At 40.0% G+C, this 12965-nt stretch overlaps 1 protein-coding gene across 7 annotated transcripts in view; it reads left to right on the top strand.

Moving 5' to 3' along the window:
- DCLRE1C (DNA cross-link repair 1C) overlaps window positions 1-12965 on the top strand; it is a 49957-nt gene that overhangs the window by 31773 nt on the left and 5219 nt on the right. For 5 of the 7 annotated variants that reach the window (XM_036307311.1, XM_036307310.1, XM_036307309.1 and 2 more), the window contains 4 exons: window positions 79-215; window positions 788-842; window positions 9321-9409; window positions 10742-10836. In XM_036307311.1, the coding sequence (XP_036163204.1) occupies window positions 79-215; window positions 788-842; window positions 9321-9409; window positions 10742-10836 (376 nt within the window). The remainder of the gene's footprint in view (window positions 1-78; window positions 216-787; window positions 843-9320; window positions 9410-10741; window positions 10837-12965) is intronic. The other 2 variants (XM_036307314.1, XM_036307312.1) reach the window with 1 other exon arrangement.

The following is a 12965-nucleotide window of genomic DNA, read 5'->3' as shown; positions in this document are numbered from 1 at the left end:
TTTTTATTTTTAAAAAAATTTAAAAAATTTTTAAATTTTTATTTTTATTTTTTTAAATTTTTATTTTAATTTTTTTAGGCAGAGGAATATTTTCAGTGGAATAAGTTACCCTGTGGAATTACTTCCAAAAATAGAATTCCGCTCCACACAATCAGCATTAAGCCATCCACAATGTGGTTTGGAGAAAGAACCAGAAAAACAAATGTAATTGTGAGGTAAGAAAGCACTGTCATATGTCTTCTGAGAGAAATCCTGCTTTGAGGTAAATTGTCTGATTGATTTTAGTTTAAATGCAATCTAGCGTAAGCCTAAGAAGAGGATATGTTATAATTGTGGAAAATAACTTCTGAAATTTAAACTAAAGAGAAGCTGATTCCAAACCTGTCTCGTGGCTAATACCATCAGCCAGTAGTATTTCCTGAGGCCCAGCTAGTTGGGTAGATAAGGTGGTTTGAAACAGAGTATCTTGCTTGGCAAGGAGGTGGTAATGGATTGATATCGGAGGAAACAGAGTCCTTAGTGAAATACAGGAGTACCATAATGATCATCATTTTGGGGCAACATTTCCTTAATATTAGCTGTTCAGAATGTCTACAGATATTTATATTTCTGGAAAGAGTCTCTTTGTGTTCCAGGAATAAATTCTTTTTTTTTTTAATTTTATTTTATTGCTTAAAGTTCTTAATTGTAACTTATTTTTACTGGAATAGCCTAATGGAAAAGCTTGAAATTAAGAACTTAGTTTTGATAAGTGGCCTTTTAATTCTGTGTTTTCATTTCCCTGTAGGACTGGAGAGAGTTCATACAGAGCTTGTTTTTCTTTTCACTCCTCCTACAGTGAGGTAAGAGGATCCCATATACCCATAACCCTGTTGCCAACTGCTCAGCAGCCTTCATGATTGTGAGCAAGTCTCCTTGAAGACTTGGTGTGGCTTTTTCTAAAGAAATGCAGGGAGCCCTAGCCGGTTTGGCTCAGTGGATAGAGCGTCAGTCAGCCTGCGAACTGAAAGGTCCCAGGTTCGATTCGGGTCAAGGGCACTTGCCCAGATTGTGGGCTCGATCCCCAATGCGGGATTTGCAGGAGGCAGCCGATCAATGATTCTCTCTCATCATTGCTGTTTCTGTCTCTCCCTCTTTCTTCTTCTCTGAAATCAATAAAAATATATTAAAAAAAAAAGAAATGCAGGGAAAATATCTCAGTAGATGAGTACATTTACTAAGTACAAAGGAAATTGCTGTTATTACCTGTTTTCAGCCTAAACATTGAAGACTGTATGTATGTTTAAGGTTTTCTTCCTGACTTGCTTCCTAAATATAATTTAACTTCCCCATTTCAGTTGTATTGTTCATCTGTCATAAAAAAAAAATCGTAAACATTATTTGAAGGAGTTCTACAGATAAAACCTCATTATAGGCAGCCTTAATGTCCAGATTCTTGGGCTCTTCCAAAATTTGATTGTATTAAAAAGCCACTTAAAAAATACCCCTTGAATCTTCAGCAGTGGGGAAGAACAAAAATGATTGAGCTATAGACCTTGTCTTTAAGAAGGATATAGTATACTACAACTACCCAGTTTTAGGAGAGCTTAAGATGGTTTAGTTATGGTATTTTTTATATAGAAAGTTGACCAGCTAGAACGGGAACTTGATATGTTATTTGCAAAATCCTCATGCATTTCCAAAGTAAATGCTAGCTAGCATTTAACAAGAGATTCAGTAATTTCATCTGTTGGAGAAAAGCAATATAAAAGCAGGCTTTTTATGACACTTTAAGTCATATATAACTTTAGTTTTACATTTCTGCACTTAAAAATCCATTTCCTTGATAACTGTTGTTTGTGTATCTGGGATACATGGACACAGCTGTGCAGCATGAGCCATGGACGTGTTAACGATTTGAACAGGTGGATTCTTCCAGGACTCCAGGTAGTGGCATTCTTATCATGTCAGCCATATTATAAATAATTCTTCATATTATCAAAATATCACAATGACATCTCTATTAAATAACCGACCTTAACTTCCAGGTATAAACAGGTTATCTGAGATTAGCTTGGAAATAATTCATTTTGGTGGTATATAATTTGTTTTCTTCATCAATTTCTTCTGAATCTTTGGTTGTTGTCAAAGTCCCTTCCTGATTATTTGTCCTTGTTGTAGCATCTCACTCAGCATCAGAGTCCCTTCCTCTTGATTGACAAAGTATCCTTTCTGTGTCAGCACAGGGAGGGCATCTAATCAGGGGAAAAGGACAGGGTAGGTCTTATTTTTTCAATCAGATCTACTTCTGTCTTATTTCTCTTCAGTATAGTTAGTAGCCCCACTGGGAAGAATAAGCCTTCATGGGACTTTATAAAATTACCTCCCATTAAGGATGTATTTCTCTGCGACTTGAGTAGAGATGATTGACCCACTTCATCTCTTCCCATTCTCCTTAAATCAGAGCCAGTTATCAAGCACATAGTGGGACTACTCTGAGCTCTGCTTAGTCATCTTCTTTCATAGTATTTGATGAGAGACAGGCTTTCCTGAAAATTGGTTTAATTAATATGCCTATATCCTATACACTCAGTGGCCAGATTATTATGACCACCTGTCATTTGTAGGCAAATTAGCTATAATTTCGTGTGGATGTTGCAAGAGGGCCAGACCATTATAAATAGGGAAGCAGGTTGTTTACCACAACAGTAGAAGTGATTTTTTTCTGAAGATATGGGTAAACAATGAGATTTAACAGCCTTTGAATGTGGGATACACACACACACACACACACACACACACACACACACACACACAGTGGCCAGATTATTATGACCACCCCATCAGTACTTTGTTGGGCCACCTTTTGCCTTCAATACTGGGGCAATTCTTCTTGGCATTGACTCCGAGATGCTGAAAGGTGATGCGAAGAATCTGACACCATGCCTGATGAATAGCACTGTCCAGTTCTGTGAGATTTGATGGTTGTGGAACCAGCTGTCTGATGGCTCTTTTAACTTCGTCCCACAAATGATCAATTGGATTAAGATCTGGTGATTGTGGGGGCCACCTAAGCAAGGTAAAATCTCCCTCATGTTCTTGAAACCACTCCTGCACAATATGAGTGTGCAGGCGCATTGTCTTGGTCAGCAAAGATAGTTAGGTATGTTGTGCTATTCAGTCGTTTATAATGATCTGGCCCTCTAGCAACTTCAGCAGGAAATTATAGCTAATTTGCCTACAAGCGTCAGGTGGTCATAATAATATGGCCACTCAGTGTATATTAAGAAGTGTTATGTCCTCTTTTTGTTGTTATTTTTCTTTTTAATTAAATCTTTTTTTTCTTTTTTTAAAAAAATATATTTTATTGATTTTTTACAGAGAGGAAGGGAGAAGGATAGAGTTAGAAACATTGATCAGCTGCCTCCTGCACACTCCCCACTGGGGATGTGCCTGCAACCAAGGTACATGCCCTTGACCGGAATCGAACCTGGGACCCTTGAATCCACAGGCTGATGCTCTATCCACTGAGCCAAACTGATTAGGGCTAATTAAATCTTTATTATTGAAAGTATTACATATGTCCTGCCTTTCCCCCCATTCTTTCTTTCTAGCCACCCCCACCCCTCACCGCAGGCCTTCACCATCTTATTGTCTGTGCCCGTGGGTTATACATATATGCATACAAGTTCTTTGGTTGATCTCTTCCCACCCACCCACCCCCACCTTCCCTCTGAGATTCTGCAGTCTTTTCTATGCTTCTATGTCTCTGGATGTATTCTGTTCATCAGTTTATTTTGTTCATTAGATTCCACATATGTTCATGAGATCATGTGATACTTATCTTTCTCTGACTGGCTTATTTTGCTTAGCATAATACTCTCTAGGTCCCTCTATGCCAGTGATGGCGAACCTATGGCATGCGTGTCAGAGGTGACACGCAAACTCATTTTTTTGGTTGATTTTTCTTTGTTAAATGGCATTTAAATATATAAAATAAATATCAAAAATATAAATCTTTGTTCTATGGTTGCAAATATAAAAAAATTTCTATATGGGACACGGCACCAGAGTTAAGTTAGAGTTTTCAAAATGCTGGCACTCCGAGCTCAAAAGGTTCGCCATCACTGCTCTATGCTGTCTCAAAGAGTAAGAGATCCTTCTTTTTTACTGCTGCATAGTGATGTAAATGTACCACAGCTTTTTTATCCACTCATCTACTGATGGGCACTTGGGCTTTTTCCAAATATTAGCTATTTTAAATTGTGCTGCTATGAACATAGGGGCACATACATTCTTTCTGATTGGTGTTTCAGGTTTTTTAGACTATATTCCTCGAAGTGGGATCACTGGGTCAAATGGCAGTTCCATATTTAATTTTTTGAGGAAACTCCATACTGTTTTCCATAATGGTTGTACCAGTTTGCATTCCTACCAGCAGTGTACTAGGGTTCCTTTTTCTCCACATCCTCACCAGCACTTGTCATTTGTTGATGATAGCCATTCTGACCAGTGTAGGTGATACTGTTTTAATTTGCATCTCTCTGATAATCAGCTACTTTGAGCATTTTTTCATCTGTCTCTTGGCCATCTATCTTTGCTCTGGAAAATTGCCTATTTAGGTCCTTTGCCCATTTTTAAAATACTGTAATACTTTCAAATTGTTTATCTTCCTTTTAAGTTGTATGAGTTCCTTATATAGTTTGGATATTAAATTTTATCAGATGTATCATTGCCAAATACGTTCTCCTATACAGTGGGCTCCCTTTTCATTTTGTTGATGGTTTGGTTGTCTTCTTGATGTAGTGTCCCCTTTATCATTATAAGATGTCCATTTTTGTCTTTTGTTATTTTGAAATCTATTTTGTCAGACATAAGTATGGCTATACTTCCTTTTCTATGGATGTTATTTGCTTGGAGAATCATTTTCCACCCTTTCACTTTGAGTCTAACTTTGTCTTTGCAGCTTAGATGTGTCTCCTGAAGACAGCATATATTTGGGTGTGTGTGTTTTTTAAATTAGATTGCTACATTGTGCCTCTTTATTGGTGAATTTAGTCCATTTATATTTAGGGTAATTATTGATTTATGAGGATTTCCTTTTGCCTTTTGTGTTCTGGTGGCTTTGCCTCCATTTGTTCTTTTCCTTTGTGTTTCTGTCTTATGTTTTTGTTTGCTGTTATTCCATACTTCTTTCCTGTTTCCTCCTTTGGAAGTTATATGTCTCAATTTATTCTTTTTGTGTGTGTTCTCCATTAGGTTTATGAAAAAGAAAGCTTCATGTATACTATAGTCTTTTTTCATTTGAATGCATCTGATCTCCATCCTCCTTTGCAAAATTTGGATCTTTATCCCCTCCCCTTTTGTTTTTGTTACCACATATTATCCCTGTTTATGCTTTAAGTTTGCTGTTGATCTTACTCATAGTTTTGAGACCTTTTGCCTTTGTTTCATTAGAATAACCCCTTTGAATATTTCCTGCAATGGAGGTCTTCTGGTTATAAATTCCCTCAGTTCCTGTATATCTGGAAAATTCTTTATTTCTCCTTCATATTTAAAGGATAACTTTGCTGGACATATTATTCTTGGCTGGTAATTTCTCAATAGTTTGAATATTTGGTTGTACTCTCTTCTGGCTTGTAGAGTTTGTGCTGAGAAGTCTGATGATAATCTAATGGGCTTTCCATTATTTGTCACTTTCTTCTTTTTCTTGGCTGCCTTGAGAATTCTTTCTTTGCCATTAATTTTTGACAGTTTTAATACAATGTGCCTTGGAGAAGGTCTCCGGATTGAGGTAACTAGTTATTCTGTTTGCTTCTTTGAGGCAGGGGGTCCCGCGGGGGTGAGGCCGACGGAGTCCTAACGAAGCATGCCCGACTCCGGAGACCGGTTCAAGACACAGATCTAATTTTATTGTTTAAGTGCAGCGACATATATAACATTCCAGACCAATCAGAAGTTTACACCATCCTTAGGGCAACCAATGGTAGGAAAGATCAGGGTACTATGTAGGGGCTCTAGGGGGCTTACTCAGGCGGGCGCTGCCACTTCCCGGTGTGCCGAGGAAGCTTGTACAGGCGGAGTGCGCTCACGCCATTGCATCTGCCACTGCACTGAGATAAATCTCCTGAGCTCTTCCCACACTTCTTCGATTTGAGGATTGAGCTCTTTCCATAGGTTTAGGAAGTTCTCATCAACTATTTGCTCAAATAGCCTCTCTGTTTCCTTCTCCCTCTTTTCTTCTAATTCTTATATTGCTTTTTTTGATAGAGCCAGATAGTTCTTATAGATTTCTTTCATTTTATTTTATTCCTCAGATCTCCTTCCCTCTGCATCATTTCTAGGTTTCTATCTTTGATATCACTAATTCTTTCCTCCATTTGGTCAGCTCTATTTCCTATGCTCTCTAGTTTACTCTTGCTCTGAGTTCTTAATCTCCAGAATGTTTTTCTTTTTTCTAATCCTTATTCGAGGATATTTTCTTCAATACTTTTAGAGAGAGTGGAGGGGGGGGGGGGGGAGAGAAACGTTGATGGAAGGGAGGCACATTAGTTGCCTCCTGCATGCACCTCTACCGGCCAGGGATCAAGCCTGCAACCAAGGTATGTGCCCTTGACCAGGAATCGACTCTGCGACCTTTCGGTGAGTGGGCCAGTTCTCTAAGCACTGAGCAACCGGCCAGGCCTGTTTCTTCTTAAAGGTTTCAACCTTTTTGGTAAAGTACACATTTTATTAATTTGTTTTCTGAGTTCATTAAATTGCTTGTATATTTTCAGAACTGCAACCTTGAATTCGGTCATTTCTATATCATATTTCCATGTGTTTATGCTTTCTGGAGATTTTTTATTTTTCTTTCTGAGCTGCCTTGCTACCTTGGTTATTCATGGTATTTGAGGGATTCCTTCTCTATCTAATCATCTATGTTTGAGTGGTACATCTCTAGATTACTATGAAGAGGTCTTACTCTTATTTTCTAGTAAGTGGCACTGAATCACAAGTTCTTTAGTTGTGTGAAATCCCAATGTTGACTCCTGCCGCGTCTCTGACTGCCATCAGTGTAGTGGCAATGTGCGGGTGTGGGGTTGACTGGTGGAACCCACTGTCTTTTTTGTTTTACCCTCCTGGTAATGGCAACCTTGGACCTTCATAGGTTACCCTCTTTGTCCTGACCAGGGACCAGTCACAGAGTACACCCTTTGCTCAGGGGAAATATTTATTCTGTAGTACAAGCATGTCAAACTCAAAGGCTAACACGGGCCAAATAAACAAGGTTTGTTTATGTAGGCCACAAAAAAACAAAAACTTCAATTTTCATAGAAAAGTAGGTTTATTTCAATAGAGACATGCTGAATACAAAAAGGCTGAAATAAATAATATTTAACATAAAATAATAGAACATTTTAATAAAAATTAATATTTTTTCTTGAACATTAACTTACCAGACACTGAATAACTGCACAAATAAGCATAATGCAAATTAACCTATTTTTCTTGTTCTCCAAAAGCTAAATATTTCCTGTTGCACACACCAAACAAGTCAGTACAAGGCTAATGATGTGGCAGTCGGCTGCTAAAATATTCGCTGCTAGTATTAGTGGAGACAAATGGTGCGCCTGCATGTAAGGCGCGTAAGGGAAATGAATGCAACATGATTATAGTAATCAGTCATTAGCGAACGTTGTAGTTCATTATTAATAACTAGAGGCCCAGTGCACGAAATTCGTGCACGGGAAGGGGTGGTCCCCTCAACCCAGCCTGCACCCTCTCCAATCCAGGACATCCCTCTCACAATCCAGGACCACTGGCTCCTAAATGCTCACCTGCCTGCCTGCCCCTATCTGCCCCCCCTGCTGGCCTGGTCACCCCCAACTGCCCCACCCAGCCAGCCTGGTTGCCCTAACTGTGCCCCCCCCCACCCCCCGCTGCCAGCCTGATCACTCCTCACTGCCCCCCTCTGCCGGCCTGGTCACCCCATGCAGCCTGCTGCTCAGTCGTTTGGTGGCCCCTCACTAAGCCCCTGCCGGCCTGGTCGTCCCACGCAGCCTGTTCAGTCGTCCGTTCGGTTGCAATGGTCACTTAGGCTTTTATATATAGAGATTATGTATAACAGGATATTGTAAAAATTAAGCTACAAAATTTTTAGTAAAATGTTTCTTACATACCGTTATATTGGCTGGGCTGCAAAAATATTTGTTGTGGGTCGCATGCATGGGCCGCGAGTTTGACATGCTTGGTCTAGTACCAGTTTTTGTGTTTGCAGATAACGTGTTCTGCAACCCAACACCAAGGGAAGCGAGTTCTGGGAGGTTACAGAGCAGCAGGGCTCTGTGGCTTTTTTTTCTCTGTCTGAATTGCCAACCATCCAATAAACACAGCAGTACCCTAGTGCTGTGTCCTTGCCCAAGTCTCTGCTCACTTCTGTGGGAATGCCCACTGAATCTCTGGTCCTCCTGGCTGAAGGAAGTGCCAGCCAAAACAGGATTCTTCCCCTCTCCAGGCTGAGTCCTGCTGTGAGCTTCCAACTGCAGGGCTGAGCCCATGGCTAGTCTTGAGCCCTTTTCATTCCCCCTCCCCCATTTGTTCCCACTTGCCCACCTTTAGATGCAGATCTATCAGGTTTGCCTGTATGTTGAGTAGGGAATCCTTTGTTGAATTATAGCTGTTTAAATTGTTGAAATTTCAAGGGGATCTCTCTCGCTGCCATTCCTCTGATGTTACTCATGAAGTATAATTCTGAGACTTTGTGTCTTACGTATATTAGGTACTCAACTAATCTAACTTGAAGGGGATGTGTTAATGAGTGCCTGACCTTAGATGAGGACACCAAGGTCATGAAAAATATAGAATCATTTCTTTGTTTTGTTAATCCTCACCCAAATATATTTTTTCCATCGCTTTTTAGACATAGTGGAAGGGAGGGAGGAAGAGAAAGAAACATCAATGTGAGAGAGACACATTGATTGGTTGCTTCCCGCATGCGCCCCTTGAAGGAAAATCAAATCCGTGACCCTTTGGTGTGCCAACCAGCCAGAGCAATACAGAATCTTTGAATCCCATTAATCAGTGATTGTTAGTTCTTACTGTGGGACAGAACCACCTGAAAAATACGGAATCCCAGGCCCCACTGACACTTAAGTGTTAAAAGGATCTTTGGGCTGAGGCCTGAGCATTGGGAATTTATTTTTCCCAAGAGATCCCCAGGTGAGCTCCATATGCTGCAAGCATTGAGAACCACAGCCATGATTTTTCTGCTTCTTTCCCCTGGCCTCCATTTATTTGCCTCTCACACCCAGATTTTTCACTGTTGAGATAATTGATCCATTTTATTTTCCTTCTTCTAGATTAAAGATTTCTTGAGCTATATCTGCCCTGTGAATGCATATCCAAATGTAATTCCAGTGGGCACAACTGTGGATAAGGTTATAGAAATGTAAGTTGTTGCTACTTATGGAACTTGTGTTATTGAATGGGATGGGTCCAGAGAATAGTTTCCATCATGAGAACAGGGGCAGGACTTAAAGTGATTGTGGCTGTGAATGAGTGTCTGGGTGGGAGCATAATGACTTTAAGTAGGTATGTTATATATCACCTTAAAGGCTTCTGGGAATTGGCATATAGAAGCAGACAGTGTAAGGCCCTCAAAAAAGGGCAGGACACCCTCAAATCTTATTTCTGTGCCCTTTTATGTTTCATCTTCACTGAGTATTAGCTTTCAGCCTCTAGAACAGTGGTTCTCAACCTGTGGGTCGCGACCCCTTTGGCGGTTGAACAACCTTTTCACGGGGGTCGCCTAAGACCATCCTGCATATCAGATATTTACATTATGATTCATAACAGTAGCAACATTACAGTTATGGAGTAGCAACGAAAATAATTTTATGGTTGGGTCACAACATGAGGAACTGTATTTAAAGGGCCAGAAGGGTGAGAACCACTGCTCTAGAAGGAAGTGATTAAATATGTGAGATTCTCGCAAGAGATAAGTAGGCAGGGAAGGGAAAACAGCTAGCTATATTACACTGAAAGCCAGAAGATGTCACTGTATTAAGTTTTTTAGAATAGGGACCTGCTTTTCTGCAGTGCAAGAAAAGATAAGTTTTGCTTTCCCTCAACCCTACAATTAGATACTCACCAAATTGTATTAGCAATTTATTATACTGAAATGATTTTTATTAATTGGATATTTTCAGTGTTTGTTTTGTTTTTACTGATTTTAGAGACAGGAGAGGGAGAGAAACATTGATTGGTTGCCTCCCGTAGACACCCCGCCTAGGGCTTAAACCTGCAATGTGGGTATGTGCCCTGACCAGGAATTGATCCCATGACCTTTAGGTGTATAGGATGACAATTTCACCAAGTGAGCCTCACTGGCCAGGGCTGCTTTTCAATTATTTATTTATTTATTTTTATTTTTTATTTTTTAAAATATATTTTATTGATTTTTTTACAGAGAGGAAAGGGGAGGGATAGAGAGTTAGAAACATTGATGAGAGAGAAACATCAATCAGCTGCCTCCTGCACACCCCCTACTGGGGATGTGCCTGCAACCAAGGTACATGCTCTTGACCGGAATCGAACCTGGGACCCTTCAGTCTGCAGGCCGACGCTCTATCCACTGAGCCAAACCGGTTACAGCTGCTTTTCAATTTTTAAAAGTAGTTATTATTTACCCCATGGTCACATTTTTATAATCTCTATAAATGATGCTTGCATTCCAGCAGCTTTCCCAGCAGGAAAAATAAATTATTCATATTCATTTCAGCTTAAAGCCTTTATGCCGATCTTCCCAAAGCACTGAGCCAAAGTACAAACCACTTGGAAAACTGAAGAGAGCTAGAACAACTCACTTAGACTCTGGTAAGAATGATGACCCTGGGGTCAGAAATGTGGGTTTCCTACAAGACTGCTCTGGTGAGTTAAATTGGGTATAAGTAGGCCTGGGACTCACTGTCACTTAAACTTACCACATGGTCTAAGGACATGCTTAGCTTTCCCATCTTCAGTCTGTAAAACCAGGCGTTCCATCTCCTTCACGGTTTAAAACAAGTGCCAAAGAGAACTATCCCTGTATTGAATGTCCTCAGCTTTCTGGAAATGTGCCCCATGGTTTGTATAGGCCATAAGGAAAGGCTGTGCTATTAATTCTTGAACATTTACTGCTGTCATTTTTTATCAGACTGCTTGGTAGAGCTTATATAAATGGATTTTCCCTATACTTTTCTACCTTCTTTCATTGCTACTTTCACTTTCCAGTGAAGATTAGAGAAAAAAGAAACAAATAAAATTGAAGTGAACAATAATTCAAAAACTCTTACACTAGTGGCCCAACCAGAAATCAAGCATCATTTGGTAGGTACATAAAAGATACAAATTATTAAGTTCACAAAAAATTTGAAAGATTTCTATTTCCAGTTAAGGAAGTAACGGGTTACATTGAAACTCTCATCTGAAACAACTGAAAGCAACACAAAATATAAGAAACTGGACATCAGGCAATCAAGGACAGTGACACCTGAGAAAGGTGAAACAGCCCTAAGATTGCCCTAGCTTACTGCTTTTCAGGCAAAAGGGGACACCAGGATAGAGCCCATCAGCACCCCTGACTTGAGGAAATATACCTGGGAATTTGAGGAAGCCAAGGTGGCTGGAGTTCCCAGAGGAGAAAGCAGTACAGAGTTGCTGCTCCCAACAGCTATGCGGAGCCCCCTGAGTACTCAGCATACTGATCAGTGCTTACATGTGATGCAGTACGTCCCCTGAGGCCTGGGAAAGAATCACTCTAAACAGTGAAAGGAAACAGTGCCTATTCCCAACAGCCAGAGTGGAACACCATAATTTACAGGGTGTTTTACTGTAAGAATACTGAGGGCCTTATCTCAGTGGTGGGAAAAATTACAAAGATAAAAAGCAATATACAAAAAGTGCAAACTTTACAAGTCCCTTAAGCACATGCCAGAACAAAGCTCAAGAATATTTTTAGAAATCCAAAAATATACAGAATTTAATAAGGTCAAGTTCAGGATGTATGGCAATCCAATAAAAAATTATCAGACATGCAGAAAGGTGGGGGAAATATATCTTATACTAAAGAAGAAAGAGTAATTCTTTCCTTATTCATTTATATAAATATCCATCAAAGGGGTGGAAATTGAACATGTTTAAAAAGCAACATTTTGTAGGCACCAGTGAGAACAGATAGTAGTAATCATAGTATAAGAGTAGTGTCCTAAAGTTCTCCAGTTGTGTAAGACTCTTAGTTGTTGGACTGGACAAGAAGGACACTTTGGGGTTTATGGCAAGAGCTGTGTACTAAGTAGTGTGAGAGTATTTAAGAGATCTAACAAATATAAGATTGTATAGTTGTATACAGGCTGAAAAGCACCTTGGATCACTGTATATACATGATTGCACACAAACATACCTATATATATAAAAGCCTAAGCGACTGTTACAATTGAATGACCAGTCGACCAGTCACTATGATGTGTACTGACCACCAGGGGGCAGACACTCAACGCAGGAGCTGCCCCCTGGTGGTCAGTGCACTCCTGCAGCCCCTCCCCCCAGCTGGTCGGCCAACCCCCCGGGGTCCTTCCCCGCAGCTAGCTAGCCCCCCCCATAGGCTTCAATTGCCAGCCAGGCCAAGGGACCCCACCTGTGCACGATTTCGTGCACCAGGCCTCTAAAACACACAAATAAGTTTTTGTTATTCAAAAATGCCAGTTTAATGGCTGTATGCTTTGTCATTATACATTTCAGTTATTTCTAACTTCTCAGTTTTACAGATAATAGAACAATATTATATGTTGTCTATTTCAATTTTCTCATTATATTGGGTGACATTTTAGAAATTTAAGTGCTTAGAAATAAATAAATGAGGAGAACCAAGATGGCGGCACAGGTTAACGCCAGAGTTTGTTGCCTTGAACAACTACTTCAAAAGTGAAACCAAAAAACGGAAGGGACATCACCCAGAACCACAGGAA

Source organism: Myotis myotis, unplaced genomic scaffold (genome assembly GCF_014108235.1).
Source record: "Myotis myotis isolate mMyoMyo1 unplaced genomic scaffold, mMyoMyo1.p scaffold_m19_p_46, whole genome shotgun sequence".
Classification (NCBI taxonomy): Eukaryota; Metazoa; Chordata; class Mammalia; order Chiroptera; family Vespertilionidae; genus Myotis; species Myotis myotis.
Note: the sequence above shows the minus strand (reverse complement) of the source record. Positions and strands in the feature narration are given on the sequence as shown.